Below are 18026 nucleotides of genomic sequence, written 5' to 3'. Positions count from 1 at the left end.
GTATTTTTAGTAGAGACGGGGTTTCACCGTGTTAGGCAGGATGGTCCTGATTTCCTGACCTCGTGATCCGCCCCCCTCGGCCTCCCAAAGTGCTGGGATTACAGGCGTGAGCCACCGCGCCCGACCAAATGGCTGCTCTTCAGACCTGTAGCAGATTGCCTTTTTACTTGGCGTTCAGAAGTGCATTAAGAAGAAATGCGACTTCTGGCAATGCAGGTGTGAGGAAGAGGTGTTCTACTTATTTTAGAGATGAGGAAGCTGAAAGACAGAGTTTGCAGTCTCCACAGAGCCCCTGAGGGAGGGCTGAGGTTGAGTCCTAGAGCTGGGCGCTTTCTGCAGTCCCCATTCCTTGCGCTCTGGGAGGAAGTCCTGATGGCCCTTAAGCCATGAGCACACTGGTGAGTGTGAGTGTGCGAGTCCCTCCAGGAGCTGCTTCCTTACACTTAGTTGTGAATTTCTGAGCTCTAGAAACCTGAGATTTTGACACATCCAAGTTACATTCATTTCTTTTCGCTCCAAATTTTTTTTTCCCTTTCTTAATAGTGATAGTTTTCTTCACAGCCATCTATTTTACCATAATCCATCCTGGGTTTTTTTTGTTGTTGTTCTGCCTTGAGTTTTATATCATTTTCTGTTTAAGTTAAGCTTGTCATTTTCTTGTTTAAATAAAGTTGAGTCATGCCTAATTTTCTATTTTTATCAAACTGGAATTTCTTAGCCAAGTCATCAAGGCCCTATACTAAATCTTGAGTCATAACTTCATTCCTACTATGTTCCAATCAGATTTTCCACTTGAACCGACACTGTCTGTTCTGCCAACCCTCAGCTTGCTGCTTTCCCAAGGATCTGCAGGCAGCTCTCCAGTACTGTCCAAAAGTTAATGCCGCTGCTGCTACTCTCATTTCTTACCTGTGCTGTTTTTCAGCATGCTGTAATATTCATCTAGATAATCCTCCCTGCTTGCTTCTATCATTAAACCCGGTTTATAAAGTATGACTCGAATTATACTTGAAGTCTGTGCTGATCAACCCCAGACACGTGGTCATCCCTAATCTAGTGGGCATCCCTAACCTAGTGCTCATGATCTCCGTACTTGGCTCCCAGTGAAGCGGTGGTGGAGAGCAGCAGTTAAGATTCTCAAGCTAGATGTCCTAGGTTCAGATCCCACCTTTGCTACGCACTGCCTTTGTGACTTCAGGCACTTTAGTCCACTGTGCCTCAGCTTTAACTGCCAAACAAGTTAAAAAATTGTCCCTGACCAGAGTGGTGTAATCACACCTGTAATCCCAACACTTTGGGGGGCCTAGGTGGGAAGATCACTTGAGCCCAGGAGTTCGAGACGGAGACTAGCCTGGGCAATGCAGGGAGACCCCTCCCCCCAACCAACCCACACCTACTGAAAAACAAAGTAGGCAGGTGTGGTGCACGCTTGTGGCTGCAGCTACTCAAAAAGCTGAGGTAGGATGATCGCTTGAGCCTGGAAAGTTGAGGTTGCAGTGAGCCGAGATTGCACCACTGCTCTCCAGCCTGGGTGACAGAGCAAAACCCTGTCTCAACAACAACAGAGTCCCTGCTACCTAGGGTTGTTGTGTAAATTAAGAGTTAATAAACGTAAAGCTTGTAAATGTTAAGCGCTATTTCAGTGTTAACTTTGTTACATTTTAATTTGCTGATGGAAGTCTTTATCCTGGTGACATTGTTACCTATATGATGCTATGTCTCATTAGTTCCTTTGCTTTCTGTTCTCCCTGGGAATACTGGGTAAAGATTGATCTTTGGATTTCTTCCTTCCACTTCTGTCTCCTTTCCAGATAGACCTGGAACACAACTACCACTTGGTTTTCCCTAAGAGTAGGGTGTCCTCCTTCACACTAGCATCAGTGTCTCAAGCTAGAATTCCATGCCATCCCTGCTTAAACAGCTCCTGGAGTCTCCAGCCAACTCCACCTCCTGGAGATGCAGAGGCAGAGGTGTGTGCAGCCACTGGGCCTCCTGGTGGCTATGCTTGGGATTGGCATATTCCCCAGTGTCCTCGAGAAAGCACCCCCCTGTCCATCCACAACCCCCGCCACACCCTACCCTCTTGGCCATTTCCTTTATGAACCATGGCGTTTGTTCCAGTCTCCCCATTTCTTTGCAGCACAGATGGCCCTCTTCTTTTAATGGGTACAATAAGTAGGAAACGGAAGCAACAGCTGCTGGAGCACTGAGCTTATCTTGGTCCCCCGTAATTTCTGGAAGATCTGCGAGTGGGGCCCAAGCTGTCTGCTATTGCATGGAAATCATGCTTGTACCATACCCATCATAGTTAAACCCTGCCGAGGACGTAGGGCATTTTAATAGCTTGAATCCCTGTTGCTTTGCCCTCCTCCATCCCCTTCTCCTCTTGCCCTTTCTTTGAGGTAGGTGCATGTGTTCTTTAAGACTCTTCCCTCAAAACAATCTTGGTAGTGAGACCAGCTATTAAGTTCAGTGTTACCTGAAAGAAGGATGGTTAGACATAAGACATTTGTTAGTTCTCCATTATGTCTTCCTCTCAGGATGTCTTTAGGTTGAACCATATAAAAGTGCTGATATTTAGCCCTTTATGACCTGCAAAAATAGTGGTTTCATGAAGTTTAACCTAACGCGTACTTACTGGTTCGCTTTCATTTTACTGCGCTCAAACGCACAGGTGCAGCCTCATCTTAGTTCACCAACTCTGCAATGAGACCCAGCTGGGAGCAGTAAGCAATTCTTCTTGCCAGCAGACAAAGCAGGTTAATTCCCTTGTGTTGAATGTTACCCCAGTCTCTCAAACATCAAAAACTGTTTGCTATGATCTAAACTGCTTCTGTGGAGCGGATGCTGTGTCCCTGATGCAGCAATGACATTGGAATCATTTAGTCCTTTTAAGGCAAGTTTGTTTTATTTTTCAGTCTTCACATATAATGCTGCCAACAAGGAAACCTGTGAACACAACCACAGACAATGCTCCCGGCATGCCTTCTGCACGGACTATGCCACTGGCTTCTGCTGCCACTGCCAATCCAAGTTTTATGGAAATGGGAAGCACTGTCTGCCCGAAGGTAATTACTGGGACTGGGAACTCCTGTGTGTCTATTCCTGCTGCTTACCTGTTTCCAGCTACCACTGTGAGCTCTGCTTTATGGACCAAACATCTCCACTACTTAAATCAGAGTGCTATCAACTTGGAGGTGCTCAATAAATGTTTGAGGAATGAACTGGTTTGGGCTGATTCTCAATTTGAGGATTATCCAGAAATGCTTCCTTCTACCAGCTCATTAGAGCCAAAGTTGTAGTGGAGAGAAGGAGGAGGGGAGAAAACAGACTGGAGGCAGGACTGTTTCATATATGGATAATTGGTTGGTTAGGAAATCATTAAAGCGACTTGCTAAAGAGTGAGTTTTGGAAGTTGTCAATGGAATAATTATACCTGTGTACACCCATCTCTAGCCAGGATGATGCCCAAGCTTAACTGGATTTGCTGTCTTTTAGGGGCACCTCACCAAGTGAATGGGAAAGTGAGTGGCCACCTCCGCGTGGGCCATACACCTGTGCACTTCACTGACGTGGACCTGCATGCGTATGTTGTGGGCAATGACGGCAGAGCCTACACAGCCATCAGCCACATCCCACAGCCAGCAGCCCAGGCCCTCCTCCCACTCACACCAATTGGAGGCCTGTTTGGCTGGCTCTTTGCTTTAGAAAAACCTGGCTCTGAGAATGGCTTCAGCCTCGCAGGTGAGTAGGGCCTCTGAGAAAGTCGGTAGTCAGTGTTGATTTGGCAGTGGTGCTTCTTGGGGCAATGTCTTTAGGCCTTTACACAGTGAAAGAGGAATCACTTGTTTAACGTTCTAGAGCCACATGTGTGTAGTTCTCTGGCCAGAGGTTGTTGGGAATTGTTTGACCTCACATCACTGATTTTTGAAAGGCAGTGATTTCTTCTAAATGTTCTCCCAGCTGTTCTGAGAAACAGGATGATTCCATTCAGAACATTTGTGTCCTCTTACTCCAATTCATTGAAGCATATTTGTCAGGCTTTTTAAATTATGCACAGATCTATCAAATGCAAAAATGGTACTTAGGGCACCTGGGGATGATTTTACTTCATGGTGAAGGGGTGCCCTTCTCCCAGCTCTGCAACCTATAATAGTATAGGGGGGTGCGCCCCAGACTTGCACCTGCACACATCACCTGGAGGTCTTGTCAAAATGTGAATTATGGTTCAGCAGGCCTGGGGTAGGGGGTCTGTGATTTTGCTTTTCTACCAAGCTCCTAGGAGGTACCAGTGCTGCTGGAAAGGCCACCCATTGACAACAAGGATTTAGAAGATACTTTTTGGATTCTCACCTTCCCACTTGAAAACTTGTTTCCTAGTGGTTTTATCTTTATTGCATGAAAAATAGTTTTGTGAGAAGTTCTTCCCCATCTTTAACTGCAGAGCTCAGTAGCTGTTTATAGGTTCTTGCCTTTAATCAAAATTTGAATAAAGCCCTTGTGTCAAAAGTAGATAAAATAGGGCACACCTTGTTAAATTTCTATTTCAGATAAACAATTTTCTAGTATAAGTATCCCCCACATATTGCATGAGACATACTTATCTGAAATTCAAACAAAAAAACCCTTGAATGTCTTGGGTGGTTTTTTTGTTGTTGTTGTTGTTGTTAGGCTTATATGTTTTTTGCTAAGTCTAGCAACCTTAGAGAAAAGTCAAGGGCGTTCCCAAGAGTATTTCTCACAGAATACAAGCTTGTTTAAAGAGAAGCTGGGTGAGGTACGGCAGGATGAAACTATATTCTTCAATGGAAAAGTTTGGGAACTTATGGAATCAACAGCTGATAGTGTTTACTCTCAGTATCACATAATCTCCTTAGGCACTATCTCCAACAGCAGTAGAAATTGGGAGGGGGCGGTATGTATTGGTAACTGTTTAAGCGCGACCTCTTTTCATCCCTATGCTGAATGTTTTTCATCTCCAGGTGCTGCCTTTACCCATGACATGGAAGTTACATTCTACCCGGGAGAGGAGAGGGTTCATATCACTCAAACTGCTGAGGGACTTGACCCAGAGAACTATCTGAGCATTAAGACCAACATTCAAGGCCAGGTGCCTTACATCCCAGCAAATTTCACAGCCCACATCTCTCCCTACAAGGAGCTGTACCACTACTCAGACTCCAGTATGTATAACTCAGTCTTCACATCTGTAAAATGGGGATTATGCCCATCTTACAAGATAGATACAAGGCTTAAATGACTTATATGCCATGTCCTAGAACAGTGCATGGAACATAAAATGAGCTCTGTTATTACTCTTATTGTTATAAGAAAATGTGTAAGTGAACAGAATGCTGGCTGCTATACACAATATCTGTATCCCTACCTAGTACTTTCAAATAATAAAATCAATAGCAACATTGTCCATGGGGTAGGTAGGGATGGTATAATTATATACAGTTTTTAACCATCCTACTTTCTGCAACATGGAAAAATATTGATTATTGGAATTTGTCTCGGCTTGTTTCAGCTGATGAGTTCAGGTTGCTTTAAAAATCAGAGGCCCGGTGCAGTGGCTCACGCCTGTAATCCCAGCACTTTGGGAGGCTGAGGCAGGTTGATCACCTGAGGTCAGGAGTTTGAGACCAGCCTGGCCAACATGGTGAAAACCTGTCTCTACTAAAAATACAAAAATTAGCCGGGTGTGGTGGCGTGCTCCTGTGATCCCAGCTACTTGGGAGGCTGGGTCAGAAGAATTGCCTGAACCCAGGAAGTTGAGGTTGCAATAAGCCAAGCTTACACCACTGTACTCCAGCCTGGGTGACAGAGCGAGACTCCATCTCAAAAACAAAACCAAAAACACAGAGATGCTGTATTTTATTATAAAACTAATGCTAGATTTGGAGTCAAAAGATAACTTATATCCTGGATTTGCCATTTAATATCTGTAGGGAAAGGCCTCTTAATATCTGAGAATGTATTTTTCTCATCTTTACCATAGAACTAAAAATGTTTTTTCTATGTTACATGGTCAATAATGTGTGTGAAGCGTGATGTGTTCTGTGAAAATACTACCTGCATACAGGATGTGGCCTCTATCACAGTTGCTGTTGTGCAGCACAGCAATCCGGACTGAGTTGTGCCTTTCCTCTAACCCCTGCTGCTCCTATGCCGAGAGCTGGCAGCCTGGCAGGAGATGTAGGGAAGACAATGGGAAGCAGCGACCTGGGCTGTGAACAAAATGGTCAGTGTCCGGATCACTGACCTGGGCTTGACTCCTAGACTCAGATTGTGAGAGACAACCCTTTCCTTTCTCTGGAATCCTTCAGATTTACTGAAGTGCAAGGTGTTGGAAGTCATCACTTCTGTGCAATGTAGAGGATGGATTGGTTTAAAATTTAGGGTGTAGAGTCAAACCAGTGTGAGTTTCATTTTCAGTTCTACCATGAAGCAGCGTTGCATCTTAGGCTACTTAACCTCTGTGAGCCTCTGATTGCACAATTCAGTGCCCACCTCACCAGGCTGTTGTGAGGAAGAAACGAGGCAGTATGTGTAGAGCACCCTTGGCGTGACTGGCACTCAGTAACACTTATTCTTTGCATATAATAACACAGACAACTGTAGTGTCTTCTCCCCCTCAGCACTGTGGCTTTGCATCCACTCAGGTTTTTGGGATTTCCTTGCAAATTTTTTCATATAAACTCAGGAAGTTCCCAAGGGAACACACTCCAAGAATTAGATGAAAAACTCTGCAGAAAAATCCACCCCACATGAAAATCTCTTTATTTAATATTTAAAAAAAAACTACCAATGTGTTTATTGCAGCTGTGACCTCTACAAGTTCCAGAGACTACTCTCTGACTTTTGGTGCAATCAACCAAACATGGTCCTACCGCATCCACCAGAACATCACTTACCAGGTGTGCAGGCACGCCCCCAGACGCCCGGCCTTCCCTACCACCCAGCAGCTAAGCGTGGACCGGGTCTTTGCCTTGTATAATGATGAAGAAAGAGTGCTTAGATTTGCTGTGACCAATCAGATTGGCCCGGTTGAAGGTAAGGTTTCCTTTTTTTGTTGTTGGGTAAAAATGACATCCTTTTAAGTAGAGTTAAAATGATTCACAGAGGTTACTAAGGGTTACCTAGTGCCAGGCTGTGTTAGGTGCTAGGTATAAGGATGAATAGAACAGATCCTTGCCCTTGAGTTGGAAACAGGCAGAAAAGAGTTTTAGGGCAGGGAACAGTGTCCCTGCCAAAGTCAGGAAATAGAGCATGGTATGTGAGACTGGTTTAGAGCAATACCCAACTGTGTGTGCCAATCAGGAATATACCTGTGAACAAGGTGGACTGGAATTAGGGAGAGCAATGCTGACAAGTATTTGTTACAAGTGTGATAAGTGCAGGGCACTATGAGTCTAGTTTGAAGATTGAGGAGAGATATCACCATGAAAGTGACATTGTAGCTAAAACAGATGAGGAGAATTTCATCCAAAACCAAGGTGGGGCAAAGAGCTAGTACCTGGAAAAACAAAATATCATGGAACTTGATGTATAACCTCCCCCTCCACGATCCCCAGAACATTATGGTTAATGGTGAAAGACTGAATGATTTTCCCTGAAGCTTAGGAACAAGAGAAGGATGTCTGCTCTTGCCATTTTTATTCAATTCAGTACTTAAAGTTCTAGCCAGGGTGATTAGGCAAGAACACGAAATAAAAGCCATCTAAATTGGAAAGGACAAAGTAAAATTAGTTTCAGATGACATTTTTTGTAGAAAATCTCAGGAATTCACTAAAAAACTATTAGAACTAAAGAACAAGTTCAGCAATGTTACAGGATATGCAAGATCAGTACACCCAATTAATTGTATTTATAGTAGCAATAAGCAAACTGAAGATTAAGAAATTGTTTCAGAAAGAGATAAATTTTTAAAAAGAAGTGCAGTACTTGTACATTGCATCCCACAAAACATTTTTTGGAAAAAAGTTAAGACCGAGTTAAATGGGAAGACCGTTCCATATTCATGGATTGGAAGACTTAATATGGTTAAGATGTGAATACTTCCTGAATTGATTTATTAGTTCAACATAAACCCTATGAGAATCTCAGCTGGCTCTTTGCAGAAATTGGCAAGCTGATTCTAGAATTTATATGGAAATTCAAAGAACCCAGAATAGCCAAAACAATCTCGGAAAAGAAGCATAAAGTCAGACTCTCATTTCTCAAAGTCGAAATGTAGAGTAATTAAGACAATGTGGTCCTGGTATAAGAATACACGTACAGATCAAGGGAATAGAAGTGGGAACCCAGAAATAGACACTCACATTAAAAGTCGATTGCTTTTTCAACAACAGTGCCAAAACAATTCAATGGAGAAAGAATAGTCTTTTAAACTGTTAACTATGGTGCTGGGACCACTGAGTGACCACATACAAAAGAATGAAGTTGAACCCTTTACCTCACAGCATATCCAAAAATCAACTCAAAATGGACCAACAGACCTAAGTGTAAGAGCTAAAACTTTTAGAAAAAAAATTGGGGGTAAATTTTTGTGACTTTGAATTCGGTAATGGTTTCTTAGGTACGACACTGAAAGCACAAGCAACAGCAAAATAAACTGGGTGTCATCAACATTTTAAAAGTTTATGCTTCAGGCCAGGTTTGGTGGCTCATGCCTGTAATCCCAGCACTTTGGGAGGCCGAGGTGGGCGGATCACAAGGTCAGGAGATGGGGGACCATCCCAGCTAACACAGTGAAACCTCATCTCTACTAAAAATACAAAAAATTAGCTGGGCATGGTGGTGGGTGTCTGTAGTCCCAGCTACTCTGGAGGCTGAGGCAGCAGAATGGGGTGAACCTGGGAGGCGGAGCTTGCAATGAGTGGAGATCGCACCACTGCACTCTAGCCTGGGAGACAGAGCGAGACTCCGTCTCAAAAAAAAAAAAAAAAAAATTGTGCTTCAAAGGACATTATTAAGAAAGTGAAAACACAACCCATAGAATGGGAAGACAGTATTTAAAATCATATATTTAATAAGACTTGTTCTGGAGTATATGAAGCATTCTTACAACTCAGAAACAAGCTAACTAAAAGATGGGCAAAGGATCTGCAATAACCTTTCTCCAGAAAGATATACAGATACCCACCCAATGGGCATGTGTGAAGATGCTCAGCATCATTAGTCATCAGGGAAATGCAAATCAAAACCACAGTGAAATACTACTTTACCTCATGTGGTTGAGTATAATCAAAAAACGGGTAATAAGTGTTGGCTAGAACGTGGAAAACTCGGAACCCTCATACGTTGCTGATGTGATTATAAAATGACGTGGCTACTGTGAAAAACAGAAAATAGCAGTTTCTCAAAGTGAAACACGATGTTGCCATTTAATGGAGCAATTCTACTCCTCCCTATATACCTAAAAGAAATAATAACGTAGGTCCCTACAAAAACTGATTTGTGTATATTCATAGTGGCATTATTCATAATAGCCAAAAGGTAGAAGCAACACACATGTCCATCAGTTGATGAATGGACACCAAAAAATATATTCATATACTGGAATATTATTCAACCATAAAAAGGAATGAAGTATGGATATGTGCAACAACATGGATGAACTCTGAAAACCTTAAGTGAAGGTAGCCAGTGACAAAGGACAGCACACTAAATGGTTACATTTATGTAAAATATCCAAAATAGGCAAATCCATATATATAGAAAGCATATTTGTGGTTGCCCAGGGCTAAGAGATAATGAGGGAATAGGGAGTTAATAGCTAAAGGGTACAGGGTTAATTTTGGGGGTGATGAAAATGTTTTGAAATTGATTGTGGTGATGGTTGTATAACACTGAATATACTAAATTGTTTAATTATGTACTTTAAATGGATGAATTGTATGGTATATGAATTACATCTCAATTGAAGGCCGGGCATGGTGGCTTATGCCTGTAATCCCAGCACTTTGGGAGACTGAGGTGGGTGGATCACCTGAGGTCAGGCGTTCAAGACCAGCCTGGCCAACATGGTGAAACCCTGTCTCTACAAAAGAAAATAAAAAATATATAAATATATACACACAAAAAAATTAGCCAGGTGTGGTGGCATATGCCTGTAGTCCCAGCTACTCAGGAGGCTGAAACAGAATTGCTTGAACCCAGGAGGCGGAGGTTGCAGTGAGCCGGGATCGCACCACTGCATTCCAGCCTGTGCGAGAGAGTGAGACTCCGCTTCAAAAAATAAAAATAGAAGCAAACAGTATTAGAAACAAAACCCTAAAACCATTCTCATCGGGCACAGTGGCTTGCACCTGTATTCTCAGCTACTCTGGAGGCTGAGGTGGGAGGATCACCTGAGCCCAGGAGTTTGAGACCAGTGTTGGCCACATAACAAGACCCGTCTCAAAATAAGCAGTGGTTCTCAAATTTCAATGACCATTAGCCTCACCTGTGAAGACTGATTTTAAAATGTTCTAAGCATATCATTACCACAGAAAGACATGCAGGAAACTTAAAAGCATGTTGCTCTGTGAAAGCAGCTAGTCTGAAAAGGCTACATACAGAATCATTCTAACTGTGACATTCTGGAAAAGGTTACACTCTAGAGACAGTAAAAAGATCAGTGCTTGCCAGTGGTTCGGGAGGAAGGAGGAGAAGGATGCATGGGTGGAACACGGGATTTTTAGGGCAGTGAAACTATTCTGTACGATACTGTAATGTTGGATATAGGCCATTATGTGTTTGTCAGTCTGTAGAACTGTCCAACACCAAGAGAGCCCTACTGCAGACTATGGGCATTAGTTAATAATGTATCAATATTGATCGGGGATAACAAATGCACCACACTAATGCACAATGTTAATAGGGGAAACTGCACATTGCGAGCGGGGGGATATGGGAGCTCTGTACTTCCTGCTCCATTTTTCTCTAAATGTAAAACCATCCTAAAGAGCAAGGTCTTAATTATTAAAAAATGTTTCAAGCAAGCCAGAGGATGAGCTTGTGAAGTCAGGGAACTCTACAGATGGGGAGTGGCTTTGTCAGATCAAGGGGACATTTAGTTCTGAAAACCAGGTCATGTTTTCCCCTGGAATGTGAGAGCCACACAAGGAGAAAAAAAACATCTTCATTCACAGCCACTGTATTGAAACTGTTGAGCCCAGAGTTAGCTCCTCAGCGAGGTGAAATCTGTAAGTGATACACAGTTCTGTGCTTTGTTATTGGAGCTGAGGGCTCCTTAAGCCTCAGCAGGCTCAATAAAGAAGTGTTGCTTCAGCAATAGGACAAGATTAAGGTATCAAGACGGGACTGTTTTCTAGGATGTGGAAGTGACTTGTAATGAGAATCTCGAGGTGGTTTGGTTGATTGGTTTTAAGAAACTTGGTTGGGAATGTAGGCACTGGTTGCCCAGAGATGGGATTGTAAGGTAGCAAATGAACACATGAAAATGTGAGTTGATTTTAGGGGAACATGTAAATTAGAAAGGGAAAGATTGCTGTACTAGATTTCTCAATGAGAGATTTAAACAAAACTACTGGGGAGAATGGTCTTTACCTTTAAATGTCCGGGTCAGCCCTGTGTTGGGTGTAGGCATCTGATCTGTAAAAGCAACCGTTCATGAAATAATCTCCCAGGCTACGGAGTCCCATTCAGATTCTGGAACCATTTAGGAAAAAGATGTATCTCTGGGTGTATTTTTCCTAGAAGACATACCAAATGAGAGTAAGAAAGGATCAGAAAGCAAACTGGCAGGTACCAAGTTGCTTGTTTTCTTTAGAATTTTATGATTTTCCCTATCACCCCAGTCAAATAATATCAAAGGATGATTTACTTGGTGCCAAGTACTGTTCTAAGCACCTTACATGAATTAACTCATTTAATCCCCACAGCGACCTCTACCCAATGGTGGGGTAGGGGTGGGGTTGTTATCCCATTTTACAGATAATGAGACTGAGGTATAGAAATGAAGTAATTTGCCTGGTCATAGTAAGTGGTGAGCTGGGACTCAAGGGCACTGGCTCCAGTATACACACCCTTAGCCCTCATGGCTCTGATATTCCACACTGGCCTCATGACTGCCTCATAATTTAGACCAAACTTTAAAAGAGGCAATGCGTGTCTTTTAAACCCTTTGTGTTTGAACCCTACTTCATCTACCCACAGCAGTACTGTTCATTCTACCTGAATAGAAGGAAAAAAAAGAAAAACAACAAAAAAGAAACACCAACAGACAAGTTTTTTCTTTCCCCTCTTGGTGCATAGCAGTATCTTCCTAAGAACTGCTCACTTTTTCCAGAGGGAGCTATCATCTGGTTGAAATTCATGGGAAACAGCACAGCTGTCCACACCTGATGTGGGTGTGGCACGATTTCCCAGGGCAAGGCTGCAGAACTGGGGTGTCTTTCCCAGTGAGTAATCGACGCCTCTGTCCCTCGTTGACTTCCCAACCAGCAGTGCCACCCCCCACCAATTGTTTGAGCTTTAAGTTTTAAGTGTGAGCTAGCCGTTTTTGTTTTTTTTTTTTCTCGTCGTTTTGTGGGGTCATAAAACAGGATCCAAAAATCCTTCCTGTCCTTCCACTTCAATGGTCGTTTTGGCAAGTTGAGGAGGCTCTGGGCAGAGGGCCGTGCAGTGAAGCTGAACGGACTGTTTCTTTAAGGAAAACCGCTCTTCCCCTTGATTAAATGAGTAAATTAGTTCCAGATCCTCTGCTGGAGAGTTGAGCAGTTTAAGAGGGTGAAATAGAAAATATCTTAAGAAGGATACTGCTGTTCTTTACTTACTATAATAGGAGAAAAGCTTACAAGTCATAGAGAAGGAGTCGTGAAATGGTTTTAGAAATGTATTTTAAAAATGTTTTGGGAAGTCAAGTTCAGCGAATGGGGCCCAGTGCTCAGAAGAGCGCCATGCTTGGTTTCATGCTTTACTTTGAACCATGGGCTCCACATTTTCATTCTGCACTGGGGATTGCAAATTATGGAACTAATCCTGTAAGTGACATACGTTTTAAATCAGTATTGAGTAATTAGGGACACTTCCTTCTCAATTTTAGATAGGATAATATAGCCCATCCAAGTTTGCAAGTCAACTTCTGAGCTGAGTTTTTGTTTTTGTTTTTTTCTTGTAATGCCTAACAGGGTGGTAAGCTCTTGATGTCCATGTGAACTCACTAATCTTTGCTGGAATGTGCCATGGTGAAATTTTGATGCTGGAAAGTACTGAATAAGAAGGCTAAGCATTAGTATCTATAAATTAAAACATGTTGATGATTACTTCCTGCTTTGGTGGGGTATGCCAGGCATTTTGTACAGAATCTGCCTAAAATGGAAAAACAATGATGGGGGAGAATCATATTCTTGTCTTACATTGGGTCCTCATGGATGAGGACATGACCTTGTCCTCAGTTATAACCTGTTGAGGGACTGACTCAGGAACCTGGTCTAGGCTCAAGTTAACCTGGCAACCACAACCCCAGCGTAGTGCCTCCTTCCTGTTAGCCAAGAGATCCAGAGGAACAGACTTCCAAGGATGTCTGCATGCTTCAGGGAGCTAGGCTTATGCTTACATAGTTCATCAGGTTTAAAAAGTGCTAGAATTTTTTGTTGGTCCTTTGTTTTGGCAAAGATTCTGTTACTCCGGCCAACAATATTATGGTGAACTGAGGATAAACCCCATAGCCCTCCTTATTTTCAGCCAATAATACGGGAATCAATAATATGGGAATATTCCACTCCAAGAATGCACTGTGGTGTTTCTTATAAAGTGGGTTGGAAAGGGTTTGCCAGAAAACAAGGTTGTCTCAGCCAAGGCATCGCAGCTCACAGCAGGCTATGAGAGGGCACTTGGAAGAGCCATAGCATGGGCAGTAGGGCAGGCACTGGGAAGAATGCCAGACACTCTGAAGGACTGGGAGTGAGTCCAGTCTAAGAGGATGGCTGCAGCAGTCAGCACTTGGGATCTAGACTAGGAGTCACTTTGGGCAAGTCTCCCCCGATAGCAGTAGGGTTGTGGTTGCCGAGTTGAGAGCATAGACCAGGTTCCTGAGTCAGCATCTGTTACAATGGAGAACAACAGGGTCATGTCCTCACTGAAGGCTCAGTATAAGACAAGAACCTGATTCTCTCCTGTTGTTGTTTCTCCATTTTAATAGAAGATTCTGTACAAAGCAGGGTGGGGGACATGGGTCAGACAGAGTGAAGTGATAGAGAATCCAGGAGGAGGTGGTAAAAACGGGTGTGGTACTGACAGAGTCTGCCTACAGATGCCATGATGCTGGTGTCTGGGGGTAGTGAGAACTGGCAAGCAGCACGGGACTCAGAGGATGCTAAGCTGGCTATCAAGACCAGGGCCCCAGGCACAGAAGTATGAGGCAGAAGCCTGAGTTATTACAACTTAGATGGAGCCCCCTTCGTAGCAGAGATGGCTCAATGTAGAACCTGACAGGCTTAGCTGGGGCTCTGGAAATTTTTTGAGTCTAAGATTAGAGTTAATTCTAGGGACTGAGATTGAGCTAGAACCTCAAATAATGATGAACAGTGGCCCCACTGAGAAGGCAGAAGGAATGCAGTCAGTAGAGACTGGGTAGACCTGCCAACGGGGAACTGCCTTTCAAATATATTCTGTTAGGTTTTCTTAATTTTCTTTAGCAGGATTGGCAAATGTACATATTCTTATTTCCATTTTACATGGCAGAATTGGAAGTACACAGAAGTGCTCGAGTTGATAGATTCATTCTACCTGAGCATCTGACACTCCTTCCAATACCTCTATGCCATTGGTAGACGAGATAACTTCATGAAGTTCCTTCAGCAAGGGTTGCAGCAAAGCGGTGGAAAGCATGGGCTATGGAGCCAGATTGCTAGACTTTTATTCCAGCTCCATCCACCTCTTCTGACGGTGTTACTCTGGGCAGGTTATTTGGCCTCTCTGTGATGCAGAAGTGGAGATAATATTTTCCTCACCATGTAGTTAGGAGGATGTAATCAGGCATTCTTCTGTCTGTTTAGAACAGTGCCTCACACATAAATGCTCAATGAGCATTGACGATTATGTAGAAATAAATATATCTTTTTAAGACGTGGTCTTGTTCTGTCATCTAGGCTCGAGTGCAGTGTCACAATCATGGCTCACTGCAAGCTTAAGCTCCTGGGCTCAAGTCATCCTCCTGCCTCACCCTCTGGAGTAGCTGAGACTGCAAGCATGGGCCACCATGCTCCGCTAATTTTCTTTCTTTCTTTTTTTAGTAGAGATAAGGTCTTGGCATATTGCCCAGGCTGGTCTTGAACTCCCGGCCTCAAATGATCCTCCTACCTCAGCCTCCCAAAGTTCTGGGATTACAGGCATGAGCCACCATGCTCAGCCAAAATAGACTTCTCTAGGGAAGGTTTCAGTTGTTAAGTAATCTCTACCTAGTGAGTAGATGGATCCTTGGTAAGGCTACTCCTGAAGAGTAAATACTGGGTAAGTCATTCCCGTTTAGTCTTAGGAATCTTTAAACAGCAAGATTTTTTTAATTAATTGGATTTGCCCATAAAAATTGGGAATTTTAGTAAGAGATCGAGAGATTTAGAACCAGGAAGTTGGAGTCTGAGTCCTTGCTGTGCCACTTCCTGACTTTGTGAGCTTGGGCAATTTTTCCCATGTCTCAATTTCCTTATCTGTGAAAATGACCCATAATGGGGATAACAGCTCACCACACAGAATTATCCCAAGAATCACAGGAAATAATAGAGCAAAAGCACTTTTAAAACAGATGTGTTGGGCGTTTTTATTCCCTGGATGCAAACCTACTGAAAGCAAGTAAAGGTACAAGTTGTCTGTAGGGTAGGCAATAGGAAGGCATGCTGGAGTTTAAAACTGTAGTGCAGAAAATCCCTAGCTTCGGATATGGATAATTGAGTAAGGTCTCCAGGTGTGTCACAAAACAGACATGCAGTCAGTTCCGAGGACTCTTCTATCTCTCTCTGTGACATTCTCTTACCAATCGCCAGATTGTACTTTTATGTCCCCTCTACTCAAGCAGAGGATTCAGACCCCACTCCGGTGAATCCTTGCTATGATGGGAGCCACATGTGTGACACAACAGCACGGTGCCATCCGGGGACAGGTGTAGATTACACCTGTGAGTGCGCCTCTGGGTACCAGGGAGATGGACAGAACTGTGTGGGTAAGAGCTATGTTCTTGTGTCTCCTTCTTGTAGCCCTTGTTCTTCCTCTGCCCTCCCAGCATTATATCTGTAGAAGACAAGTATCTGTCACCTTTACAACCTCCATTGCCAATGATTTTAGCAGTTGTTAATCTGAATATAGTTATTTAAAAATTAAAGCATAGCTGTTTAGGTTTGAAAAGATGGTTTGGAGTGGAGTGGATTTTGCACTGGGGCTGTGAAAAGAAAACATCTGTTGCAATTCCTGGATGTTTTGAGTTAAGTTTTGTAATTTTGAGCCTGTAATAAGTAGTTCTTAGACTTACTAAAAATCTCATTTTCTGGTTTTCTTTAAATTTTAGACAGACATTGTGTTTCTTATATCCCCAAAAGGCAACGGTAGAAATTTTTTGATATTAAAAAAAAATTGTTGGTTTTCTTCCAAGTATCCATTATTTTTAAAACAGTTAAAGAAGTCTTAGAATATTCACTTAAAAATGTATCTTCCTGTGGTGTTTACTTGAATGGCATGAAATTTTTACTATTTCTGGTTATCTGCAACATGCATTCATATCTGATTTTTAAGAATTCTACATCTGCCAACCATTTGTCCCATTGAAGCATCATACTGGTCAGAAAACATTGAGTTTTTAGACCCTCCACTTCCGGGACCCTTGAATTAAGCAGAATTTTTCTGTTCTCATTTCTTCTTAGATGAAAATGAATGTGCAACTGGCTTTCATCGCTGTGGCCCCAACTCCGTGTGTATTAACTTGCCTGGAACCTACAGGTGTGAGTGCCGGAGTGGTTATGAGTTTGCAGATGACCGGCATACTTGCATCTGTGAGTTCCAAAATCATTTTCTTGTGTGGCCAAAATGGTGCTCTTTAATCTTGCCCTTTATCAATGTGTTGACTTCTGCTATTCAGAGGCTCTGCTATATGGTTTTCTTTAGAAGACAGTTTACATTAAAATAACCCAAAGCTGGCTGGACGTAGTGGCTCATGCCTGTAATACCAGCACTTTGGAAGGCTGAGGCAGGTGGATCACTTGAGTTCAGAAGTTCAAGACCACCCTGGGCAGCATGGCAGAACCCCATCTCTACAAACAATACAGAACATTAGCCAGGTGTGGTGGCACAAGCCTGTAGTCCCAGCTACTCAGGAGGCTGAGACAGGAGGATTGCTTGAGCGCAGGAGGCAGAGGTTGCAGTGAACTGAGAGCATGCCAGTACACTCCACCCTAGGTAATAGAGTGAGACTGTCTCAAACAAACACAAAACAAAATCTCTCAAAGCTATCACTCAGTTTCAGCCCTGTTTATTTTCACTGTTTTTCCCTGAATTGATATTTTTGATGTTGAGTTACTGAAGGATGCCCACCTCAGTTGGGATTTCTGGCCCAATCATGTAATAAGATGATGAACCTCTCTAGTAAACACCTCCAGCTCTTTAGATAGAGCCTAAAGTATTTTTCAAATTAGAAGAGATGGATTCATCATTCAGTGATGCGTGTCCTGCTTGACTGGCTAAAGAGCTCCTTCTGTAACAAATTACCCCTTCTATATTTCCAAAAAATACTACAGACCTAAGAATGAATCAAAAGAACTATCCCAATTCATCCCATTGATAAAGCTGGATGAGAGTAAAGAAAATGTACTCTTTAGCCAGGCATGGTGGCTCACGCCTGTAATCCCAGCACTTTGGGAGGCTGAGGTGGGCGGATCATGAGGTCAGGAGTTCGAGACCAGCCTGACCAACATGGTGAAACCCTATCTCTATTAAAAATAGAAAAATTAGCTGGGCGTGGTGGCTTACGCCTGTAATCCCAGCTACTCACGAGGCTGAGGCAGGAGAATCACTTGAACCTGGCAGCTGGA

The 18026-nt window shown here is 43.0% G+C and overlaps 1 protein-coding gene across 4 annotated transcripts in view; it reads left to right on the top strand.

Moving 5' to 3' along the window:
- NID2 (nidogen 2) overlaps window positions 1-18026 on the top strand; it is a 63250-nt gene that overhangs the window by 22219 nt on the left and 23005 nt on the right. For 2 of the 4 annotated variants that reach the window (XM_037983982.2, XM_037983980.2), the window contains 6 exons: window positions 2919-3068; window positions 3499-3744; window positions 4983-5183; window positions 6826-7056; window positions 16025-16168; window positions 16863-16991. In XM_037983982.2, coding sequence (XP_037839910.2) covers window positions 2919-3068; window positions 3499-3744; window positions 4983-5183; window positions 6826-7056; window positions 16025-16168; window positions 16863-16991 — 1101 coding nt within the window. Of the gene's footprint in view, window positions 1-2918; window positions 3069-3498; window positions 3745-4982; window positions 5184-6825; window positions 7057-16021; window positions 16169-16862; window positions 16992-18026 lie in introns of all 4 variants that reach the window. The other 2 variants (XM_037983981.2, XM_037983979.2) reach the window with 1 other exon arrangement.

The sequence above is a fragment of the Chlorocebus sabaeus genome, chromosome 24 (genome assembly GCF_047675955.1).
Source record: "Chlorocebus sabaeus isolate Y175 chromosome 24, mChlSab1.0.hap1, whole genome shotgun sequence".
Classification (NCBI taxonomy): Eukaryota; Metazoa; Chordata; class Mammalia; order Primates; family Cercopithecidae; genus Chlorocebus; species Chlorocebus sabaeus.
This window is presented reverse-complemented; position numbering and strand designations above follow the sequence as displayed.